This window comes from Musca domestica, unplaced genomic scaffold, assembly GCF_030504385.1.
Source record: "Musca domestica strain aabys unplaced genomic scaffold, Musca_domestica.polishedcontigs.V.1.1 14, whole genome shotgun sequence".
In the NCBI taxonomy this organism is placed as follows: Eukaryota; Metazoa; Arthropoda; class Insecta; order Diptera; family Muscidae; genus Musca; species Musca domestica.
Window position 1 is genome coordinate 14540085 of NW_026712192.1, and position 26326 is coordinate 14566410.

The 26326-nt window shown below is 36.4% G+C and overlaps 2 protein-coding genes across 5 annotated transcripts in view; one reads left to right on the forward strand and one right to left on the reverse strand.

The window, feature by feature from the left end:
* The window catches only part of LOC131801114 (zinc finger protein 62 homolog), a 127475-nt gene extending 101706 nt beyond the window's left edge, over positions 1-25769 (forward strand). Inside the window, exons 1-3 of one of the 4 annotated variants that reach the window (XM_059119219.1) lie at positions 8065-8184; positions 21067-21203; positions 23842-25769. In XM_059119219.1, the coding sequence (XP_058975202.1) occupies positions 21081-21203; positions 23842-25728 (2010 nt within the window). In that variant the 5' untranslated portion in view covers positions 8065-8184; positions 21067-21080 and the 3' untranslated portion in view covers positions 25729-25769. Of the gene's footprint in view, positions 1-8064; positions 8185-10544; positions 10666-16886; positions 16952-21066; positions 21204-23841 lie in introns of those variants that run through there. The other 3 variants (XM_059119218.1, XM_059119220.1, XM_059119217.1) reach the window with 3 other exon arrangements.
* LOC131800509 (uncharacterized) lies at positions 5425-6225 on the reverse strand. Its single transcript, XM_059119018.1, has 4 exons — positions 6081-6225; positions 5951-6025; positions 5611-5889; positions 5425-5551 (listed from the first exon to the last, which is right to left on the reverse strand). The coding sequence occupies exons 1-4, from the start codon at positions 6086-6088 to the stop codon at positions 5425-5427; spliced, it is 489 nt and encodes a 162-aa protein (XP_058975001.1). The 5' UTR covers positions 6089-6225.
* Positions 25770-26326: the final 557 nt, after the last annotated feature.

A 26326-nucleotide genomic window follows, 5' to 3' on the forward strand; every position in this document is an offset into this window, starting at 1 on the left:
GGCTTTAATACACCCTCAAGAATATTTTCGTGATAATATTCGGCATTTATTGTGATTCCACGGTCGATTAATACGAGCGGAGAGCGACCATCGGCTGTTATGGCGGCCTACACCATCACCATGACAGGCGCTTGAGTTCTGTTGGCCAACCGATGGTGCACATTTTCAGCTGACCGAAAATCATCATTTTGTTTGTTTACAAACTGCTGGACAACGAATATTTTCTCATCGGAGAAACCCAAATTCGGCAGTTCACCACTTTCGAAAAAGCGAAGCAGCTCTTTAGCTCTTTTGAGTCTATTTTCTTTCTGTTGCGGTGTAAGTTCTTGCACTTTTTGGAATTTGAATGGCTTTACCCCGAGCTCATTTTTCAATATTTGCCGAATGGAATATTGCGATATATTCAGCTCACGAGCCATTTTTCGACGACCTCAACGCGGGTTTCGATCAAGTCGCTTTTTTTACTTTTCGAAACATTTCTGCTGATGTTGCAGTTTTCTCTTGTCCACTTCCTTGACGTCGGGCTACGCTACCATTATCACGGCAACGAGCGATGGTGTGTCTCGTACCATCGCTCGTTGCGATTTATTCACATTTAAGTTCTGGAGGACTCTAACGATAGGCATTTGTGGTTTTCCAGCTAAATATAAATAAATCACACTATCACGCTTGAATTCCATCACGAATAACCTTTTTTCTGGAAAATTCTCACTAAAATGCTTTTGTTCGCTTGTAAACAATATAATGAGCGGTCTATGGAATAATTTTAACAGCTGTCGGGCGAGTGGCTTAGAAATGACGGCAGTCTGAAGTTGGTTGCAGTTTTTTTTTTCATTTCACCCTGTATAATGTGATCCCGACTTTTCTTATACCGTCTACCATACTATGGAGGGTATATTAAGTTTGTCACTTCATTTGTAACTTCTCGAAATACTCAGGTCCACGTTTTCTTATTGCCACCTTGTAACAGTATCTTCTTATTTTCGATACTATAATGACTTAAGACTTATTTTCTAGCAGAGTTGTTTAAAATTACTTAGGGTTCGTAATGGGTTGTCTCCTGTGGCAAATCATTGCATATGTAGTTTCACGTTTTGCTATAGGCCCCCATGTTTCGGTAATTCCCGATATTCGATATTCTGATGTTTTTAGGCACATTTAAAATTCGATATGTAGAGCTTGTAGTGGATTCTGTCTTCTGTAGCAGGAGGCGGTACCTCCGTATATTTTGTGTTTTGGTGTTTTAAGAAGAGTTTTTTAGCAGTTAGGTATTTGAAACTTAATTCTTTGGAGTTAGTTTCAATTCTCGATCCGGCATAAAGGATCAATGTAACTGAGAATATAATCTAATCTCCCTCTTTTAATGTCAATTCTATTCTGGATCCTGCTCGGAGGATCAATGTTTAAATGAGAAAAGAATACAACCGCTTCGCTTGAGTGTAGATTCAATTCTAGTTTTTATTTAAAAATATGATCCTTAAGTATTACTGAAACTAATCTAACTTAACCTAATCGCAACCACACAATTATTCTTATCTATTCTAATATTGAATGGAGAACATTGCAGGGCTGTTTGACATTTCATTCAATTGGTCTTGTACATCTACTGAGCGCATCGATATACGTGTAACTCATCGAAATAATAATTTAACACCAAACGAAGTAGGATAGGAAGCTAAAATTTTCCACAGATCAGTCTTTTGTCCGCAGGCAGGTCAAATTCGAAGATGGGCTATATCGGTCCACTATATCATATAGCCCCTGTATAATGGAACCGTCGATATTCGGTATTTTGATAATTTTAGCCACATTTTTTAATGGAATTGTATGAAATTCAAAACAAAGAGTTCCTTGTGAGTACTTTACTCCCTGAAAGGGTATTGTGAATAGAGGTCTACGATATCGTATATCCCCCATACAAAGGTAATTTGATGAAATTGAAATTGCGTATTTTAAGTTTCTAATGGGTACTACAGCCTATGATAAACCAGTTAGGTTTCATCTAGTAGGGCTAGGCCGACTATATGATACCCTACACCACTATGCATATTTGATAGAGCTCCGTAACATTTGGCTTTACAGCAGTTATAGTTAGGTTTCGGATGAAACTAATATATGGGAGGCATATCCAATTCTGAATCGACTTTCTCTAAATTTTATGGAGACATTTTAATCTTTTATACCAAATAACATTCATATAGAGTACATGATATCACTCCGAGAAGGATTATATTAAAAACAAGAAAAAAACTGTAAGTTCGGCCGGGTCCTCCACCATTTGGTACAAATTTGGCAATTTTCAAAAAAATAAAAAAATAAAATCCGTTTAAAATCCTGTTAAAATCATAAAAATACCGAATGTAGCCGTATATTAGGGTCTATACAACGACGTGGACCTGCATAGGCAACTTTTGTCATAAGCTATTACAATATTCAAATGCGAAAGTTGAAAAAAATATGTTTATAATGTAGCTAAAATCATCAAAATACCGAATATAGGGAGGTACCATGGGGGTTATAACACGTGGACCTGCACAGACTACTTTGTGACATAGGCTGTAGTATCCATTACAAACTTCAAATACAAAATTTGAAGCAATTCCGGTAAGTAGTGTCTCTAAAATCATCGAAATACCGAATACCGGGAGGTACCGTTATATGGGGGCTATACGAAGCGTGGACCTGCACAGACAATTTTCTGTCATAGGCTGTAGTATTCATTACGAACTTCAAGTACCAAATTTGAAATAATTCCGGTAAGTAATGTCGCTAAAATCATCAAAATACCGAATATCGGGGGGTACCGTTATATGGGGACTATACGAAGATGTGGACCTGCACAGACAATTTTCTGTCTTAGGCTGTAGTATCCATTACAAACTGCACATACCAATTTTGAAACAATTCCGGTGAATAATGTCGCTAAAATCATCAAAATACCGAATATCGGGAGATACCGTTATAGGAGGGCGATGCCAAAACGTGGACCTACATGGCCCATTTTCAATACCAAAAGTCCCGCAGACATAATATACATTTGAGTAAAATTTTATCAATATACTTCAATTCATTCGGAAGCTAGAGTGATATCAACGGACGGATTGACGGACGGACATCGGTAAATCGACATATAATTTTATGCTGATCAAGAATATATATACTTTGTGTATAAAATGTATGTAAAATGTATATTTCGAGGTGTTACAAAAGGAATATACCCTCCATACTATAGTGGAGGGTATAAAAATATATATCGAAGACGAGTTCCACCAAATTCACAAGAATACATTGACGGACGGACGGACTGAAATGCATAAATCGACTCAGAAAGTGATTCTATGAAGATCCTCAAAAGTAACTATGGGTCTATCTCGCTTCCTTCTTCATGTTACAAACAAATGCACCAAAACATAATACCCTCACCACCATGTGGTGTAGGGTATAAAAAGATAAAAAAAAATCATAAAATATTAAAAAATAATTAATTATTTTTCTCTTAAATTATATTTTTATCTTTTTTATTGGCCTACGTATATCCATACATATCTACATACGTCTTCGCAAATTGCTAGTTTTGCTTTTAACATGCAGCACGAAACACACAGTATACTGTTGTTTGTCGTCCAACAGAAGTATGTATGGCTGTGCAGAGGAATGTTCGGGCAACGTGGTGTATGCACGGTTGCCACTCCAATTTTTTTTGCGGGACCAAAATTCATCAAAAAAAGGACCAAACCAAACAAAAAAGGACCAATTTGTTTGCAATTTTTTTCGCATATCCTCAATGCTTACAATATTATTTAACAAAACATTTATTTAACACAAAAAGTAAAAATGAAGTGTAAAGATTTCTAAACATTAACAAAAAGTGCTTCAATTCAATTTGCACATAAATACATAAAACAAATTAACATAAAATTTATACAGATATATTGATATAAATGTATATAATAAAAATAATATAATATGATGGTGATTCTATTCTAAGCCCAGCCTATGTGTTTTACTGACCAAACATAATGAGGCTCTGATTTTTGCGCACAAAGTTCTTTGGACAGCATTATATTATTGATTGAACTGAACTCTAATTTATTCCTTAATTTGGTTTTGATAAGAGAAAGTTCAAAAAATTTACGTTCTGCTGCCGCCGAACTATGTGGAAGGCTCAATAAATCATATACAAAATCAGTCAATTCTTGAAAACATTTCTCATCCATACCGTTTTTATATAAACTAACTTTTTCCCAAAATACACAAACGTCCATATCAGGTTTAAGATTACTGTTTAAAAGTCTTAAGAGTTTCCATTGTGTTAAAATAATATCTATATCACATTTAATTAAATGAGAAAAATTGCTTACTAAAGGCATTATTGAAGTTTCTGTGTCTGATAGAACTTTGTTGGGGGTAATTATGCATAAATTTTTTAAATCAGTTCTTCCAAAGTCAAACCGTTGCTGAATTTGTTTCAAAAATTCAACGTAAAAGTTTAAAATATTTGTTTTAATTGTGATTCGTTGCGAATCCGTAAATTTATCGCTTTCAAGAAAGTTTTCTGCGCTACTTCCTATAAAAATATTTTTAACTTGCAGATATTTCGTTTTGTCATGTATATTAAAATTTTCTAGACAATCAATATTTTTTACAAAGTCGTTATGCATAAAATTACTCAAAAGTAGTTTAAAATGTACTTCAATTTGGGAGTACAAAAAGGGTAAGCGAACTTTTTCAGATTGAAACTCTTTATTCAGGGTATTAATTATTTTCAATACGTAGGCCAAAAACAACATGTAAACTTTTAGTTCCGGATCACCCATTGAATTCGCTAATTCAAATGCACTAATGCCACTTACTTCAAGACACGAGGATAAAAAATATAGTCGAAGCGCTTCCCACTGTTCATTAATTCGTGCAATCACACTTTCCAGAGCGAGCCAACGAGTAAAAGAAATTCCAAGTATTTTATGAGGTTTTACGCCACAATAATCCTGAAATTCCTTGAACTCGTTGATTCGCTTTGGGCTGTGCGAGAAAAATTTGTATATATCTCTACACAGCTTTTCAATTTTTGCTGGTAGCTGTTTGCTGGCGTAGCTCGAACACAAATGTAGCGAGTGGCAAGTGCATTTGATGTAAAATATATTAGTATCATTTTTTAATTTTGTTTTCAGCCCATTTAATTCGCCGGCCATCGTATTGGCTCCGTCAGTTGCTAGCCCTATCAAATTACTTAAAGGTACACTGTGCTTTTCGAAAAATGACTTTATCGTTTGGTATATTGCCTCAGAATCGCTTTTGGTAAGTTCAACTAGTGATAAAAATCTGTCACGAATAGTATTCGATAACTTATCAAAATACCTTACCACCAGAACCAGACACTTTGTTGTTGATACGTCCGTGGTTTCGTCCACAATGAAAGAGAATTTACACGTTCTGAGATCCGATACTATTCTCTTCATTGCTTCGTTCCCTAAAATCTCTGCTAGCTGGGTCGATTTGGTTCTGCCGCAGCGTAAAGACTGCGCTATTTTTGAGTCCGGACAACACACGGCTAGCAAATTTGGCAAATAATCCATAAGGATAAATGGAAGATTATGTGCCATTATGAACATCACTAAACTGAATTCTGCGTTTCGGATTTGCTTTTCTAAAGTATCATTTTGTTCTTTAAGAAAAGAATCTAACTTCACTTGGCCCTTTTTCTTGATCACATTTTGAACATGGCTTGATTGCTCTGTGTGTCGTTTTAGCTTCGCTACGTGGTTCACCATGGACTTTTCGCAAGCAGTGCAGTATGCGCTCCCATTTTGCTCTTTGAGCCAATTAAATTGGGTTAGCCATTCTTTCCGAAATTTGCGTTTTGGATCCTTTTTTTCGCCAGCTGTGTCGCTAAATATAGAATATGTAATCAATTAATACGTACTTATGTAAGTATGTATGTATTTATTACCTTTCACTGCCATCGCTTTCGACTGACTGCGTGGGAGGCCGTTGTTCTACAACCTTCGCCTTCTTTATCAAAAACCTGAAACAACATATCAATCAATGGAAAAATTTAAATTTCTTATCCATTAACTTACTTGTCCATGGTAAATTATTGTCTAGTTTTACTTTTACACAAACAATTACATTATAAAATATTCGTTACACTGAAGTTAATTTGTCAATTTCTGATTTGTAAACAAAAGAAACAATTGACCAGTGTTGTCAATTTAGCTTTTTCCCGCTAGATCTAGCTTTGTTTTTTGACTGACAGGTAATATTGCCACTTGATTTACTATTGTGGGTTGGTAAAATTTGATTATATTTTCAAGTGTTGTCAACGAATCAAATCTTTCGCTTTATGTGAACCGTGTTGATTTTCGTAAATAAATTTTTAAAGGCGTGATGAAACACTCAAAATTTCTTTGTATCATAATTGTAAACATTTTCATAAAAGGGACCAAATCAGAAAAAAGTGGACCAGTGGACCAAACGTAAAAAAAAGGACCATTTTTGGTCCAATTGGACCAAAGTGGCAACCGTGGGTGTATGGCTCTTTTGTGTTGAATCAAATCCAAAGAGAGAGAGAGAGAGAGAGTAAGTGAGTGTCTACCCATTTTGTTTACCGCTTAGTCCTTTAGCTGCATTCGTGGTGTGAATTTGCTTATTTTCGTTTTATGTTGTCAAATAAAAAGTTTGGATTATTCCGCAACAGTTTTACTCCCAGGTAAGTAAAACTTTGTTAAGTAATTTCTGCAAATAACGTTGTACTTATAAACTGCAATTACAAAATTAACCTACCACATGTTTTGTCCAGTGCCTTTGTTTACCGAATACCCAAATGTCTGGTTATTTTATTGTCTGTCGAACCATTTGTTGAGACGAACAACAGTGGTTGTTTGCGAAGAGAGTTGAGCGAGTGAGAGAGATAATTTAAGAACAGTGTTCATATGTATGTCCGTATGTACTTTAAATGTGTGCATAAGTTATATTAAGCCATAACTTTAACTATTTCGATTTTTGGTTTGTTTACATTTTCCTGAAAACTTATGTTGTTTTATTTTACCGCCAAATTGCTACTTTGGATACCGTCTTTGTAAACAAAAATCCAGTAGAAAACCCGTAAAGAAAGTCTTAAAGTCGAGTGGGCCGACTTTATGATACCCTACACCACTTTGCTAATTTAGTAGAGCTCCGCATAACAATTTAAAGTTTTTATGGGAGAATTCAATCATACACGCTATGATTATAATTATAATTTAAAGTTCAAAGGACTAAATATGCCGAAGCATTTGCATCTTTTAAATTCGGACTTGTATTGCCCATTTGGTGCATAATTAATTTGAAATCGGATAAAAATATATATGAGAGCCATATCCAAATCGGAACCGATCTCGATAAAATTTGGCAAAGATATTTCTGAGCTGTATTTGATATATTTCCCTAAATATCGTTATTACGGAGTGCATATTACGGCTGTGGGTAACAAATATGACAAATCGGATGAACAGTATATATGGGAGCTATAGCTATATCTGAACCGATCTTCACCAAATTTGACATACTTATTTTCAGGCCTAATTTCAATAGGGTTCGTCCTTGGGACAAACAAATGATTTGTGCAAAATTTCATCTGGATAGAGCAATAAATGCAAACTGCACTTTGTTAAAAAAATAAATGGACAGACGGACGGATATTTATAAATCGACTTAGAATGTGATTCTATGCAGATCATCAAAAGGAACTATAGATCTATCTCGTTTCCTTTTGCCTGTTACAAACAAATGCGCAAAGACACAATATCCGGATCATCTTGTGGTGTAGGGTATAATTAAATATATAATTACACAAGGTTGCCTTCGTAATTCTACCATGTATTGTGAAAAAAGTTGGCAACAATGAACTTGTAGAAAAATAAACACAATTCTTTCATGAGAGCTGATTTTACATGCCTACAAACAAACATACGTTCATGTATCCATGCGAACGACGCACAGTCTGTTGTTTATTTGTTGTTCTTTCAACTGTAATATGTCTGTGCAGTTGATTGTACAGGTTAGCTGTTAAAAGAATCTGTTGTGCCGGATCAAATCAGCAGATATGCTGGGTGTCTGTTCACAGCTTAGTTATTTCGGTGAATGTGTGGATTTTAGTTCTTTTGATAAATGAATTAGTTTAGAATTCATTAGTTTTACCCACCGGTAAGTTTAATTTGTTATTTTGATTTTTTTTTTTTGGAAATTAAGCATTTATTATTTAAATAGAATTAAATATTAGATATGTACATACATACAAAATGTTTTGACATATTGACTTGTTTACCGAAACGAAATGTCTGCTTATTTGATTCTCTTGTGTACCATTTGTTGAGTACGGTTGCTTGCGAACAGAATTAAGAGAGAATGTAAAATAAACGTTGTTCGTATGTGTGCATAACATCAGCAGTAATTTTTATTTTGTGGTGAATTTGTGTTATTTTATTTTACAGTCAAATTGTTTTGTTCACCGACATATCTAAAAAACGTAAACAACTAATATATCATACCAAGTTCGCATAGCACATCAAGTGAAGAAATAAAGTCAACATACACCTTACGATTTTAAAATTTTGCCCAATAGGCAGCTATAATTCAACCCAATTCTTTGTGTGTATTTAAAGGATTAAAACCAAGTTTATTAACACCAAAATATGTGTAAAAATATATAGTAAACAATATAAGAAAAAGAAAAATAATGTAAAATTTGCGGGAAAAAGTGGCAACTCCTTCAAATATGAAATAAAACAAGCGTTGAAAAAGGGGAACCCCATTTTTTCGTCATTTTTAGTTTAGATGTCTTTAGAAGTACAGGGTGAGATAACAAAAACTGCAACAGAGTCAAACGCCATAATTTTTACATTTTTTTTTTTAATTTTATTGAATGAAAGCAAAAAACGTCGGAAATAGCATCAAATTTTTAAATACGTTTAGTTTTGTTCGAATTTGTCACCTTTGGCAGGAATTATGGCCTTCAAACGGCCAATGAAACCGTCACGCACTGTCCGAATGTTGCTCTGCGGTATTTTGACCCATTCCCGGCGATGCGCTTGCTTGAGGTAATCGACACTTTGGTATTTTTTAGTGCCAATCTTGCTTTCCAAAATACTTCAGACACAATAGTCCGACGGATTGGTGTCCGGAGATTTTGGTGATCATTGCGCACTGGAAATGAAGCGAGGAACCTCATTTTGTAACCATTCTTGGGTTGGGCGTGCTGAGTGTAATGGTGCCCAGTCCTATTGGAATGTCCAAGGTCTGGGGCCAACATGTTTGCGTGCCCAAGGCTTTAATACACCCTCCAGAATATTTTCTCGATGATATTCGGCATTTGTTCTGATGCCACAGTCGATTAATACGAGCTGAGAGCGACCATCGGCTGTAATGGCGGCACACACCATCAGCATGGCCGGCGCTTGAGTTCTGGTGGCCAACCAAAGGTCCACATTTTCATCTGACCTCTTTGGCAAGTAAATACGATCATTTTGTTTGTTTACAAACTGCTGGACAATGAATCTTTTCTCATCGGAGAAAACCAAATTCGGCAGTTCACCACTTTCGGCCAAGCGAAGCAACTCTTTAGCTCTTTTGAGTCTATTTTCTTTCCTTTGCGGTGTTAATTCTTGCACTATTTGGAATTTCAATGGCTTTATCCCGAGCTCATTTTTCAATATTTGCCGAATGGAATATTGCGATATGTTCAGCTCACGAGCCTTTCGCTTCTTTACTTTTCGAACCATTTCTACTGATATTGCTGTTTTTCCGTCCACTTCCTTGACGTCGGGCTACGCTATCGGTATCACGGTAACGAGCGATGCTACGAGACACAAAAGATTTATTCACATTTAAATGCTGGAGTGCTCTAACGATAGCCACCTGTGGTTTTCCTGCCAAATATAAAGAAATCACACTATCACGCTTGAATTCCATCACGAATAATATTTTTTCTTTAAAAATTCTCACCAAAATGCTTTTGTACGCTTGTAAACAATATAATGAGCTGTCATTGGAATAATTTTAACAGCTGTCGGACGAGTGGCATAGAAATGAGAGCAGTCTGAAGTTGGTTTCAGTTTTTTCACCTCACCCTGTATATCATATGTTTGCACGAGATTGCCGCGTATAATTTTGCAAGATCCTCTCAAGAGAAAACCATTTACCAACTTTAAAGTTGAAACCAATTTCGTATAGTTTGCTAAAAATTATAGCTTGATTACCATTTAGACAACAATAATATTAGGAACAAGTTTCAACAAGTCCTAAAATAATATAAAATCGAATTTTTTTTTTTCTCTTAAACTCGATTTTGCTCACCTATTTTGTATGCGCTTAGGTACATACATATGTACATGCATCCACACGAATGCTGGAATTGTGTCTTTAACATGTATCACGAAACACACCGTTCCTCCTACAGTCTGTTATTCTGTTCATCCAACAGAAGTACGAATGTCTGTGCCGTTGAATGTACGTATGTATGTTATATGACTCTGTTGCGTTCTTTAAAATCCTCCGACATGCTCGCGAGACACTACCCAGTTTTGTTTACAGCTTAGTTCTTTCGTTGCATTCGCAGTGTGCATTTGTAAATTTTCATACTTTTATGTAATCAAAAGTTGGATTATTCCTAGTCAGTTTTACTGCCAGGTAAGTGATACCTTGCTATTTTGTTTTTGTAAATAACATTAGAATTAAATAAATTGAATTAAATCCATATGTTTGGTGTGTGTACCTACAACATGTTTTGTTCAAAGCTTTTGTTTACTGAATACCGAAATGTCTGGCTATTCGATTCTCTTTTGAACCATTTGTTGAGATGAACAATAGTGGTTGTTTGCAAACAGTGTTGAGAGAGAGAAAACGTTGAACGTATGTATGTATGTCCGCATGTACATTAAATGTGTGCATAACCTTAACTATATAGATTTGTTTACATTTTGGGACAATTTTTATACCCTCCACCAAAAAAGGTATGGAGGGTATATTAAGTTCGTCATTCCGTTTGTAACTCATCGAAATAATCATTTTAGACCCAACAAAGTATATATATTCTTGATCAGCGTAAAATTCTAAGACGATTTAGCCCTCTCCGTCCGTCTGTTGTAATCACGCTACAGTCAAAACGATTTGAGATAGGAAGCTAAAATTTTGCACAGATCTCTCTTTTGTATGCAGGCAGGTCAAGTTCGAAGATGGGCTATATCAGTCCACGATATGGTATAGCCCCCATATAACGGTACCCCCCGATATTCGGTATTTTAATGATTTTAGCCACATTTTTAAAGGGAATTTTCTGAAATTCCACACAAAGAGTTCCTTGTGACTACTTTACCACCTGAAAGAGAATTGTCTATATAGGTCCACGATATCGTATAGCCCCCATATAACGGTACCCCCCGATTTTCGGTACTTTCATGATTTCAGCAACAATTTTCAACGGAATTGTCTGAAAATCCACACAAGGAGTTCTTTGTGAGTACTTTATCCCTTGGCAAAGAATTATCAATAAAGGTCCACGATATCGCATATAATGGTACCACCCGATATTCCGTAGTTCCATGATTTTAACCACATTTTTCAAGGGAATTGTCTGAAATTCCACACAATAAGTTCCTTGCAAGTAATTTTCCCCCTGAAAGAGAATTTGCTATATATGTCCACAATATCGGATATCCCCCATATAATGGTACCTTCCGGTATTCGGTGTTTTTAGGATTTTAACAGAATTTTCAATAGATTTTATTTTTTGCAAAATTTCCTAATTCGTTCCAAATGGTGGAGGGAATTCAAAGTTCGTCCCGGCCGAACTTACTGCTTTTTTACTTGTTATACCCTCCACCATACTATGGAGGGTATATTAACTTTGTCATTCCGTTTGTAACTCCTCGAAATACTCATATCAGACCCAACAAAGTATATATATTCTTGATCAGCGTAAAATTCTAAGTCGATGTAGCGATGTCCGTCTGTCTGTCTGTCTGTTGTAATCACGCTATCTTTCGAATGAATTGAGATAGATGGCTAAAATTTTGCACACATGTTTATGTTTCCAGTAGGCAGGTTAAGTTCGTAAATGGGCCATGTAGGTCCACGTTTTCATATAGCCCCCATATAACGGTACCTCCCTATATTCGGTATTTTGATGATTTTAGCGACATTATTCACGGGAATTGTTTCAAATTTGGTATTTGAAGTTCAAAATGGATACTACACCCTAAGACAGAAAATTGTCTGTGCAGGTCCACGTCTTCATATAGCCCCCATATCACGGTACCTCCCTATATACGGTATTTCGATAATTTTAGCTACATTATTCACCGTTTATTTCAATTGGCATTATTGGCCAAAACTAAAGCAACTGAAATCGCAAAGACAATTAATTCCCTGTAATTTTTCAAAAATAATCAAGTCGTAATTTTTTTTTTCAGTTTTAAATGATTTGCTTTATTCACTTTTATAAACTAAAAATAAAAATACAAAAATAATTTTGACTGAAAAATAATATATGGAAAACTAAAATGACCCAATTTTTGCTTGGTCAAAACTAAAGCAACTTTTTTATTTTTTATTTTAAAATAATTAAATTTTGGCTAGTAATCGATAGCATCCATTATATTTGATAGCAGCTGCACACCTACGAGGCATTGAATCTATAACACGGTCAGTTTGATCCTTGGGTATGCTTTACCAAACACCCTGAATTCTTTGGTAAATGTTGTGTTTATTTGTTTCCGAATCTTGCGAATCTTGATCCTCCTGCCTACGATACTCCAAAGGTTTTCTATGGGGCTTAGGTCAGGTGATTGTGCCGGCCATGACAAAACACCGATTTTTGACTCCCGCAACCAATCTTTGACAAGTTTTGATGCTTGTTTTGGATCATTGTCGTGGTGAAACACCCAAATGAACCGAATATTTTCCTCAGCGAAAGGGAACAACATGATGTCCAACACATCTTTGTAAACAAACCGATCCATAACTACCTTTATTTTATCCATAGAAGTCCATAGAAATAAAAACAGCACCACAAAATTGTTGACCCTTCCTCGTGCTTCACTGTAACTTTGCAACACTGCGGCTTGAGTTTTTCAATTTCTGGTATCCTCACCGTAAAATTTTTCATGTCTGAGTCTTTAATATTAAACGTAGACTCATCCCAGAATAAAATGTTTTTCCATTGAGCTGGATTCCAATTAATATTATCGTTTCCGAAAGCCATCCTGGCTTTCCGATTTTTCAAATATATAAATGGCTCTTTTGATGGCTGACGGACATGCAGACCAGCTGCCACTACTCGTCTACGCACTGATCTCGAGCTTAAATCCAATGATAGCTCTCTCACCAATTCAGTTGAACTCTTATGTTGTTGTTTTTTATTTCTCTCACAATTTGTTGATCAGTACGGGCTGACATTTTTCACGGCCTTCATCCGTTATAGATTTTTACTACTGATCCGGTTTCATAAAACCTCATAAACCACAGAAATATTTATTAAATATTTTCCGGAAATCATTTTCTGCTATAGCTTGTTTTTATAGTTAATGACAATTTGCTGTTTCATTTATGTACTGTATTTGCTTCTAGACATTTTTAAACTTTTTGGGGAGTACCATGGTAAAATTAAGAAAGTAAAGTCATTTTAAACAAGTAAAAAAGCTGTAAGTTCGGCCGGGCCGAACTTTTAATACCCTCCACCATTTGGTACAAATTTGACAATTTCCAAAAAAAAAAAAAATAAATAAATAAAATCCGTTAAAAATTCTTTTAAAATCTTAACAATACCGAATGCCTATACGACGACGTGGATCTGCATAGGCAACTTTTGTTATAAGTTATTACAATATTTAAATGCGAAACTTGAAGAAAAATCTGTTTATAATGTAGCTAAAATCATCAAAACACCGAATATAGGGGGTACCGTTATATGGACAGACAATTTTCTGGCATGGGCTGAAGTATCCATTACGAACTTCACATGCGAAATTTAAAACAATCCCGGAAAATAATGTCGCCAAAATCATCAAAATACCAAATATCGGGGGGTACGGTATATGGGAGCTATACGAAGACGTGGACCTACATGACCCATTTTCTGTTTTATGCTGCAGCATCTATTACGAACTTCAAATGCTAACTTTGAAGCGATTCCGGTAAATAATGTCGCTAAAATCATCAAAATACCGAATATCGGGAGGTACCGTTATATGGAGGCTATATGATAACTTAGACCTACATGGCCCATTTACGAACTTAACCTGCCTACTGGCAAAATATACATGTGTGCAAAATTTTAGCCTTCTATCTCAATTTGTTCGAAAGATAGCGTGATTACAACAGACAGACAGACTGACAGACTGACAGACTGACAGACTGACAGACTGACAGACAGACAGACAGACTGACTGACATGGCTAAAACGTCTTAGAATTTTACGCTGATCAAGAATATATATACTTTGTTGGGTCTGACATGAGTATTTCGAGGAGTTACAAACGGAATGACAAAATTAATATACCCACCATAATATGGTGGAGGGTATAAAAAGCATTCCCATCTCCGTATTTTTATACCCTCCACCAAAAAAGGTATGGAGGGTATATTAAGTTCGTCATTCCGTTTGTAACTCATCGAAATAATCATTTTAGACCCAGCAAAGTATATATATTCTTGATCAGCGTAAAATTCTAAGACGATTTAGCCCTGTCCGTCCGTACGTCTGTTGTAATCACGCTACAGTCAAAACGAATTAAAATAGGAAGCTAAAATTGCACAGATCTCTCTTTTGTCTGCAGGCAGATCAAATCCGAAGATGGGCTATATCGGTCCACGATATCGTATGGCCCCCATATAACGGTACACCCCGGTATTTGGTATTTTGATGATTTAGCCACATTTTTCAACGGAGTACCTTGTGGGTACTTTACCTCCGATATTCGGTATTTTGATGATGTTAGCCACATTTTTCAATGGAATTGTCTTAAAATTCACACAAGTGGTTCCTTGCGAGTAATTTACCTCCTGAGAGAGAATTGTCTATACAGGTCCACGATATCGTACATCCCCCATATAACGGTACCCCCCGATATTCGGAATTTGGTTATTTTACCCACATTTTTCAACGGAATTGTCTGAAAATCCACACAGGGAGTTCCTTGTGGGTACTTTATACCTCGGCAGAGAATTGTCCATACAGGTCCACGATATCGTATAGCCCCCATGTAACGGTACCCCCCGATATTCGGTATTTTGATGATTTTACCCACATTTTTTAATGGAATTGTCTGAAATTCCACAGAAGGAGTTCCTTGTGGGTACTTTATACCTCGGCAGAGAATTATCTATATAGGTCCACAATATCGTATAGCCCCCATATAACGGTACCCCCGATATTTGGTATTTTGATGATTTTAGCCACATTTTCCAATCGTATTGTCTGAAAATCCACACACGGAGTTCCTTGTGAGTACTTTACACGCAGACATAGATTTGTCTTTATAGGTCCACAATATCGTATGTCCCCCCATATATCGGCACCTTCCTATATTAGATATTTTAAAGATTTTAAAAGAATTTTTATTGGATTTTATTTTTTTTTGAAAATTTTCTAATTCGTTCCAAATGGTGGAGGGTATTCAAAGTTGGCCCGACCGAACTTACTGCTTTTTTACTTCTTTGTAACTTACCTTGCCAAATTTTAGTGTGCTGAAAATATGTCCCCACCTGTGATTTGGGTGTATGCAATGGATTTGTGAACACAAATTTTGACAATGAGAAGTTGTCAAATGAATAATTTTGACCCACAACAAGTCAAAAATTTGAATAGCCATGAAGCACATAAAACACGAAATTTAAAAATTATATCTCATATGAAATTCGAAATCAGATTGTCTTCAAATTTAACACAACCCAATATTTCTACTAACAGAAAATCTTGTGTGAAAATGGTCAAAATTTTCTATAACCAAAACGATCGGATTCAGTCTATGTTTCAAACATTCCAATATTTCCACTAACACAAGATCTGGTGTGAAGATGGAATAATACCTTGTAGTACCTTCCCACAAAAACGTCCAAATTTTGAATAAATATATCTCTTAGCTCTCCTTTTCATTTTTTTGACTAACAATTATTCCTACATAATTGTAAACAAGTGTCCGATCTTGCACATCCCAATATTATGATTAGTAAAGATGTGAAATACCTCGGTCCATTGTATCTGGTACATCGCGCACAATTAAAAATGTTCCAAAAATTATCACATATCTCATATAAAGTTCGGGAAGTAGTTGAATAGGCAAAATCTGGTACATTGAAATATATATAGACAATGATCTGCCACAGGAGGCAAATCCCATTACGAACCCTTAGTGCCAAACTATTAACAATTATATTAGAAAATGTGATACTATTTTGAAAAAAATGTAAACATGTGATTGCACGAGATTACCTTCTTAATTATACCTTGTGAAACATTCAACATCCGGCCAAAATTTTCAATTTGATTGGAAAATGAACATTTTCTTGTAAAATATTAGTGGGACAGGATATATGAACTTTTGCCGTTTTTGTAGCAAAAGTTGGCAACAATGGATTTGTATGAAATATAAACACAATCCTCTCATGCGAGCTGATTTTACTTGCCTACAAACATACGTGCATGTATCCATGAGAACGACGAGTTTTGTTTTTAACATATTCGCAAAACTACGGTCTGTTATAAATTTGTTTGTAGTATGTCTGTGCAGTGGGTTGTACAGACTAGCTGCTACAACGCTCTGTTGCGCTGGATCAAACCAACAGACACGATGTGTGTTTACCCACTTTTGTTTACAGCTTAGTTCTTTCGGTTCATTCGTGGTGTGAATTTGTGGATTTTTATTTCTTTTGATGACTGAAAAGTGTAATTATGCTAAATCAGTTATAGCCATCTAAGGTAAGAGACAATTTAGTTAGTTTTATGAAACAAAATATTAAATATTTTAATAGAACTAAATATTTATTAGATAACTACATACAAAATGCTCTGACCTATTGATTTGTTTACTGAATCGAAATGTCTGGTTATTTGATTCTCTTTTAAACCATTTGTTGAGTATGTTTATTTGCGAACAGTGTTGAGAGAGAATATGAAAACGTTGTTCGTGTATGTACGTGTACATAACCTCAGCAATGATAATTTTGTTTTGTTAACAGTTTGTGGTGAATCTGTGTTATTTTAGTTTACAGTCAAATTATTTTGCCCGCAGAAACATCTCAAAGCATAAACAAATAATAGGTATGTCATACCAAGTTCACATGCTGTAAATTATTAAATTTCATGAAAAATATAAAATATGGAAAATAATGAAATTATTGAATGCACAAGGGTACCTTTTTATACCCTACACCACATAGTGGTAAGGGTCTTATGTCTTTGTGAATTTGTTTGTAACATGGAGAAGGAAACGAGATAGACCCATAGCTACTTTTGAGGATCTTCATAGAATCACTTTCTGAGTCGATTTATCCATGTCAGTCCGTCTGTCCATGCAAAAAAATGCAGGTCGCATTTATTATTCGATTGAAATTGATCTTTCCAAACTACATTTGTTTGGCCCACGGTCGAACCCTACTGAAATTGATGAGAATCGGTTCAAATTTAGATATATCTCCCATATATATATTCAACCGATTTCGGGTAAATTAGGCACCCAATGGCCAATATCTGTCAAAAAGTCCTGAATTTTGTACATGCAACCGAATTCAGTCTAGAACAAAGTACATCAAATTTGGTGTAAATCGGTTCTGATATAGCTATATATGTTTTATCCGATTTGGGGTTTTTAGTACCTTACAAGCGTAGTATGCATGCCACAACAATGATCTTTGGTACAGATATCAGATACAGCTCTGACATAAGTGTGTCAAATTTTGTCAAGATCGGTTCAGGTTTAGATATAGCTGCCATATATATCTTCAATCGATTTCGGGTTAATTGTGCATCAAATATCCAATATCAGGCAAAATAACCTAAATTTTGGCATATCTGACCGAATTCAGTCTAGAAGCAAGTAAATTAAATTTATAATAATCCCATATATATACAGTGTGAGATGAAAAAACTGCAACCAACTTCAGGCTGCTGTCATTTCTAAGCCACTCGTCCGACAGCTGTTAAAATTATTTCAGTGACAGCTCTTATATTGTTTACAAGCGTACAAAAGCATTTTGCTGGGAATTTTCCAAAAAAAAGTTATTCGTGATGGAACTCAAGCGTGATAGTGTGATTTCTTTATATTTGGAAAACCACAAGTGGTTATCGCTAGAGCACTCTAGCATTTAAATGTGAATAAATCGTTTGTGTCTCCTACCATCGCTCAATAGCGTGATACTGGTAGCGTAGCTCGACGTCAAGGAAATGGACGGAAGAAAACAGCAACATCAGCAGAAATGGTTCGAAAAGTGAAGAAGCGACTTGATCGAAACCCGCGTCGCAGTGGTCGAAAAATGACTCGTGAGCTGAACATATTGCAATATTCCATTCGGCAAATGTTGAAAAATGAGCTCGGGGTAAAGCCATTGAAATTCCAAAAAGTGGAAGAGCTTACAGCACAACGGAAAAAAATAGACTCAAAAGAGCTAAAGAGTTGCTTCGCTTTGCCGAAAGTGGTGAACTGACGAATTTGGTTTTCTCCGATGAGAAAACATTCGTTGTCCAGCAGTTTGTAAACACAAAAAAATGATCGTGTTTACTTGCAAAAGAGGTCTGCTGAAAATGTGTACCTTCGGTTGGCCACCAGAACTCAAGCGCCGGCCATGGTGATGGTGTGGGCCGCCATAACAGCCGATGGTCACTCTCCGCTCGTATTAATCGACCGTGGCATCAGAATAAATGCCGAATATTATTGCGAAAATACTCTGGAAGGTGTATTAAAGTCTTGGGCACGCAAACATTTTAGCCGCAGACCTTGAACATTCCAACAGGACTCAGCACCATTGCACTCAGCACGCGCCACCCAAGAATGGGTACAAAATGAGGTTCCTCGCTTCATTTCCAGCACATAAAGGCCACCAAAATCTCTGGATACCAATCCGTTGGACTGCATTTCTAGCGCAGAATGGCTACTTAAATCTCCGGATACCAATCCGTTGGACTATTGTGTCTGGAGTGTTTTGGAAAGCAAGATTGGCAATAAAGTATACCTTAAGCAAGCGCTTCGCCGGGAATGGGCCTAAATACCGCAGAGCAACATATGGCAGCGTGTGACGGTTTCATTGGGCGTTTGAAGGCCATAATTCGTGCCAAAGGTGACGACTCGAACAAATCTACACTTATCCAGTATATGATGTCGAAGGTTAGTTGGTCGGGCTACGATAGGTCTAAGACTGCCTACACGTTGATCAATATAAGAGTATTTTGAGGAAAAGAGTTGAAAGGCGGGATATTCCTGTTTTTATTTAAAAAAGGCAATTTTGGCATTCTACAAGTTTTTACAGTTTTCTTACAAAAGACAATAAAACTTTTATCAAATACGCAGAGAAAGTGATCAATAGAAATTTAGGCATTACGAAACTATGTTAAAAAATTCTTTACGTACACATACGCAAACAAAATCAAATAAACCACACCGTTTCTGCCAATAACATGCTCGCTACTGCAGAGAGCTTGCCTAAAGTGTACTTTGTGATTATACCCTACACCACAAGGTGATAAGGGTATTATGTCTTTGTGCATTTGTTTGTAACAGGCAAAAGGAAACGAGATAGACCCATAGTTCCTTTTGATGATCTGCATAGAATCACTTTCTGAGTTGATTTATGCATGTCAGTCCGTCTGTCCATGTATTCTTGTGAACAAAATGCAGGTCGCATTTATTATCCGAATGAGATGAAAATTTCCAAACAACATTTGTTTGGCCCAAGGACGAACCCTATTGAAATTAGATATAATCGGTAAACATTTATATATAGCTCCCATATATATCTTCGTCCGATTTGCCTTCTAATGTGCACCAAACGAGTAATATCAGATAATATAGTATCCGAATAGTATGGAATTTTGCACACACAACCAAATTAGGCCTAATAACAAGTATGCCAAATTTGATCGAAATCGGTTCAGATATAGCTATAGCTCCCATATATACTGTTCATCCGATTTGTTTTTTTTTTTGTCCTCCACAGCCGTAATATGCACTCTGTAACAACAATATTTGGGGAAATATATTAAATGCAACTCAGAAACACCTTTGTTAAATTTTATCGAGATCGGTTCAGATTTGGATATAGCTCCCATATATAACTTCGTCCGATTTACCTTTTATTGTCCACCAAACGTCTAATACTTGTCCAAATGGGATAAAATTTGGCACTTACGACCGAATTGAGTCTAGAAGCTAGTATGTCAAATTTGGTGAAGATCGGTTCAGATATACTATAGCTCCCATATATATTGTTCATCCGATTTTTTATATTTGTTATCCACAGCCGTAATATGCACTCCGTAACAACGATATTCAGGGAAATATATCAAATACAGCTCAGAAATATCTTTGCCAAATTTTATCGAGATCGGTTCAGATTTGGATATAGCTCCCATATATATCTTTATCTGATTTCAAATTAATTTTGCACCAAATGGGCAATAAAAGTCCGAATTTAAAAGATACAAATGCTTCGGCAGTTTTAGTCCTTTGAATTTTAAATTATAATCAATCAACTCAACTAAATTAGCAAAGTGGTGTAGGGTATCATAAAATCGGCCCCGCCCGACTTTAGGACTTTCTTTACTGGTTTTGAAATAATTTACTGTCTTCAGGAGCTGTAACTGTTAGATGGGAATATCTTGTTCGACTGTTTCTGACAAAGGAGCTTCGGGCTCGCTGCCCAACCGAAATTTGATCAACCATTTTCACAGAAAAACAAATAATTAAAAAATATCCTGGAATTATGTTTAACATTTTAACATTCTTCTATCTTCTGTAACTCAGGAAATACCTGTTACGGAGACATTTAAACATTCCTGCCTGCTTTAATGATTTTCATGTTTTTTTTTTTTGTATATTCTAGTTTTATCTAGAACGATGTCTTTACTCAACGCATGCCGTTTATGCAAAAATATTTGCGACAATTCTATACGTCTATTTGATGAACTAGGTAGTTTCACAGAGCCTTATCACACCACCATTAAGTTTTTTCCACCATCGGTAAGTATTTGTGAAATATATTATTATTTATGTTATACAAAATGTACATGATAGCGAAGTTCACAAAACTGATAACTTTAACAACATTAACATAACTTAAAATATACAATTGTTATCGATAAATGATCGATTATTTTGATTCTCTACAATCTTTAACTTACATGATAGAAAACCCCACAGAAATATCAAAAAAAAAATTCTAAGCGCTACATGGCTAAACTCAAGCTTCAGATTTTTGAGGGCCCATTTTAAATCAACAGACGTGGTAGTTTCAAATAGATTTACACATTATGTTCACGTGACACCAGTGTGTGGACCATAATACCCAAAACGAATCAGTTAGGAAAAGTCAAAGCCGGGCCGACTGTACAATTCCCTACACCATTTGGGCTGATATTAACCATTATTTGCACAATGAACCTGAAATCGATCTCGATAACATTTGATAAAGATCTATTGATCTATAAGATATCTGGTACCAAATATCATTGTTGTCGAATGCATATTACGAATGTGAGGGACTTAAACATCAAATCGGATGAAACATATATATGGGAGCTATAGCTATTTCTGAACCGATTTTCACCAAATTTGATGTACTTGATTCTAGACTGAGTTCGGTCGGATGTACCAAAATTCAGGACTTTTGGACAGCCATTTGGTGCACAATTAACCCGAAATCGGTTGAAGATATATATGGGAGCTATATCCAAATCTGAACCGATCTTGATAAACTTTGTTAGAGGTAATTCCGACTTCTATAAGATATCTGGTACCCAATATTATTGTTGTTGAATGCATATTACCAATGTGAGGGACTTAACCCTAACCCTCGCTTGAAGATATATGGGAGCTATATCTGATCAGATTATCACCAATTTCAATAGGGTTCGTCCTTGGGCCAAGCAAACATTTTTTTTAGAAAATTTCATCTCAATCGGATAACAAATGTGACCTGCATTTTTTTCACAAGAATAAATGGACCGACGGACTGACGTGCATAAATCGACTCAGAAAGTTATTCGATGAAGATCCTCAAAAGTAACTATGTGTCTAGCTCGCTTCCTTCCCCGTGTTACAAACAACTGCACCAAGACATAATACCCTTACCACTATGTAGTCAAGGGTGTAAAAATGAAATCAGAACAAAGTGTCTGTAGTTTTGGGCAAAAACTGCAACAAAGTCAAATGCCATAATTTTTAATTTTTTTTTATTGAATGAAAGCAAAAAATGTCGGAAATAGCGTCCAATTTTAGAATAAGTTTATATTTGTTCGAATTGGTCACCTTTGACACGAATTATGGCCTTCAAACGGCCAATGAAACCGTCACACGCTGCCCGAATGTTGCTCTGTGGTGTTTTGGCCCATTTGACCCGGTGAAGCGATTGCTTGATGTGATCAGCACTCTGGTATTATTTAGAGTCAACCTTACTTTCCAAAATATTCCAGACACAATGGTCCAACGGATTGGTATCCGGAGATTTTGGTGGCCATTGTGCGCAGGAAATAAAGCGAGGAACCTCATTTTGTAACCATTCTTGGTTGGCGCATGCTGAGTGCAATGGTGCTGAATCCTGTTGGAATGTCCAAGGTCTGAGGCAAAAATGTTTGCGTGCCCAAGGCTTTAATACACCCTCCAGAATATTTTCGCGATAATATTCGGCATTTATTCATTTATTATTTTCAGCTGACCTCTTTGCCAAGTAAATACGATCTTTTTTTTGGACAACGAATGTTTTCTCACCGGAAAAAAACCAAATTAGGCAGTTCACCCCCTTCGGCCAAGCGAAGCAACTCTTTAGCTCTTTTGAGTCTATTTTCTTTCTGTTGCGGTGTAAGTTCTTGCACTTTTTGAAATTGCAATGGCTTTACCCCGAGCTCATTTTTCAATATTTGCCGAATGGAATATTGCGATATGTTCAGCTCACGAGCCATTTTTCGGCCACTGCGGCGCGGTTTTCGATCAAGTCGCTTCTTTAATTTTCGAACCATTTCTGCTGATGTTGCAGCTGTCGGACTAGTGGCTTAGAAGTGACAGCAATCTGAATATGGTTGCTGTTTTTCCATCTCACCCTGTACAAATAGACTTAGGGTTGAGTAGGGTGTCCAAGGCAGTCGGAGGTGTGCTTCTAAGTGCACCTGTAATTAATAGTGATGCTACGCTTTGGAATTTGTCAATGTTTTTGCTGTGGAAAGCCTTCCCCAGAGAGTGCCACCAAAATAAACCACCATAAGTCAAAATCGGACGAACGATTGAGTCATATAACCATTTGAAGATATACGGTTTCTGTCCCCAGCTCCTTCCTATGGAGTTTTTGCAGGAGTAGAGTGCTCTGTTTCTCTTCCAGTTCAAACGCTGGCCGAGAATGGTACCGAAATACTGGGCTTCAGACGAAAGATTCAATGTGGCGCCATCTACATGAGTAGTTAATATTCTGTTTTAGATGGCCGCGCGCCCATCTGGAAATTTTCACAAGAGCTCCTTGTAATGTTAATAAAAAATTTTAGTAAAAATATTGTACTTGAAAATATCTTTAGGTCATTTTTTTCAAAAATTTTCAACATTGTAAGATTTCAGAATTATAATAATATAATTTTTAATAAATATTCCCAAACCGTTATCTTTTTTAATATAGTTTCTAGAAATTGAAGACAACGAACCTGATCCTTTCGCTGTCTTGTGTGAAGAATGTTGGCATCACATTTTCACGTTTAATAATTTTCAAAAAAATGTTATAATCGCAAAAGAGCAGTATCTACAAAATCTCGCTAAAGAATGTACTATTAGCGATAAACAGCTTGTGGCATCTGTCATATCAATCGATGACTGCAACCCTGAACCCCTGAACGAAGTTGAAGGATGCAATGCGGGGGCAGCTTTAAAAGACACACAAATTAGACCCAGTTTGGATGCACGTTCGGATACAATTTCAATTGCCGGTACGTTAAAAGATAGTTCAGATGAGGAAGACCAAGATCAACAAGAAACCCGCGAAGTGTCAAATTATGATTGGCAAAATTCGTTTTCCAGTTGGTCCGAAACCGAATTACTTGCAAACGTTCAAAGTAGGATCCGTCAAACCGAGTCGTGTGATATTCCCACAACCAGTGCACACAGCTTAGAGACGAATAGACCGAAAAAGAAAAGAGCAAACGAAAAGGAGCTGGATGATATTATATGTCAGTGGATGCCATCACTGGAGTGCCACATTTGCAAGGAGATTTTCACAACATTTTCGCTACTGTCCAATCACGTGGCCCAAATTCATCCTAAGGAGAAAATTTCGGTTGAATGTTGTGGTCGTGCATTTCATTTTCGTTGTCGATTGGCCGCCCATTGCCAAATACATATCGATCCGAAGCATTATCAATGTGAGAAGTGCGGCCAGTGTTTCACAACGGAAAATCGCATGATGAATCACATGCGGGTTGTTCAATGTGATAATGGCAGGACTCGGCGAACCAAGCTGATGTTATCCCAGCAAAGGGAAAGCAACTGTAGCCAAACTGCCTGTTCGATAGACGGTTCCATAATTGTGTTGGATGAGGACAGTAGCGATCTTCAGTCCATAAAATCCAAAGAGGGGGGAGAAAACTCAGTTTTAAACACCCCAGAGAACGGGCCTGAGAACGAAGAAATCTATGAAGAATTTGAGGAAACAAAATTTGTTATGCAAAGTTCAATTCCCATCGTACCCGAGCTAGGACGAAAAAATCACAGGACTTCCGATGAACTTGATGCCATTATAAGCCAATGGAAGCCCATTCTGGCTTGCAGAATATGCGGCGAAAAGTGTCCAACATTCACCCTATTATCGCATCACTTCAGCAAACATCATCCAGACACGAAAATGTTTGTAGAATGTTGCGGACATAGATATCGTTTCCGTTGCCAATTGGTGGACCATGCCCATGCCCATCTTAATCCCGAACTCTTTCAGTGTTTCAAGTGTCACAGTAGTTTTTCAACCAAGCAGGCACAACAATATCACACCAAATATGTCGAGTGTCTCAAAGGAAATGTTCGCAAAACAGCCTCTAAAAAAAGGTTCAAGCGAGGAAAAACAAAAAAGTTTGCAGATCTCATGATTACACACAGATCTCACAATCAATCGAATGTGCATGTGTGTCGTAGTTGCAAGAAATCATTCAAACATCGTTCTTCTTTGGTGCGTCACATTACCATGAGCTCTCCCTGTCGTGCTCAATGTCCTTCGGGTGGACAAACGAATCCACACCAAGAAATCGATGATGCTGAAGAAAAGGACGAGAAGTACACGAACCGACGTGGTGGTAAAGCAAAAACTCACATTTGTCGTAGTTGCAAAGCAAGATTTCAACATCGCTCCTCTTTGGTCCGACACATCACAATGAACGCAGCCTGCCAAGCTGGGAATATTGGCCTAAGAAGAATCGATCGAAAATGCATTATTTGTTCGAAACAATTTAAATTTCGTTCTCGAATGCTGCATCACATGAAGGTTATTCATGGCCATTGTAAAACGGAAAAAACTGATAATTAAAAAACTTGTAATGAAATAAAAATTGTTGCATTTGAGAAGTACTTTGTTTTATGTTCCAATTTTTTACTGGCCACAAAGGTAAGTCAAGGGTTCACATGTGATTTTTTCAGTTAAAATCATGTTTTGAAGGATTGCCAGCTATTTTAGAATTTTTTCCACAGTTTTTCGTTCCCGTACTACAATGCACCCACATTAATTTTTTTACCCTCCATAGTATGGAGGGTATATTAAGTTTGTCATTCCGTTTGCAATACCTCGAAATATACATTTAAGACCCCACAAAGTATATACGGGGTGAGATAAAAAAAACTGCAACAAAGTCAAACGCCATAATTGTTACTTTTTTTTTAATTTTATTAAATAAAAGCAAAAAATGTCGGAAATAGCATCGAATTTTAGAATGAGTTTAGATTTGTTCAAATTGGTCGCCTTTGGCACGAGTTATGGCCTTCAAACGGCCAATGAAACCGTCACACGCTGCCCGAATGTTGCTCTACGGTATTTTGGCCCATTGCAGGCGAAGCGCTTGTTTGAGGTGATTGACACTTTGGTATTTTTTAGTGCCAACCTTGCTTTCCAAAATACTCCAGGCACAATA

Excerpts from the sequence above, each read along its gene's own strand:
- LOC131800509 (XM_059119018.1), bottom strand. Across the intron at positions 5,890-5,950 it reads GAAAGCGATGGCAGTGAAAG|CGACACAGCTGGCGAAAAAA; the intron begins GTAATAAATACA and ends TTCTATATTTAG. Across the intron at positions 5,552-5,610 it reads GCAGAATTCAGTTTAGTGAT|CCGTGTGTTGTCCGGACTCA; the intron begins GTTCATAATGGC and ends CAAATTTGCTAG.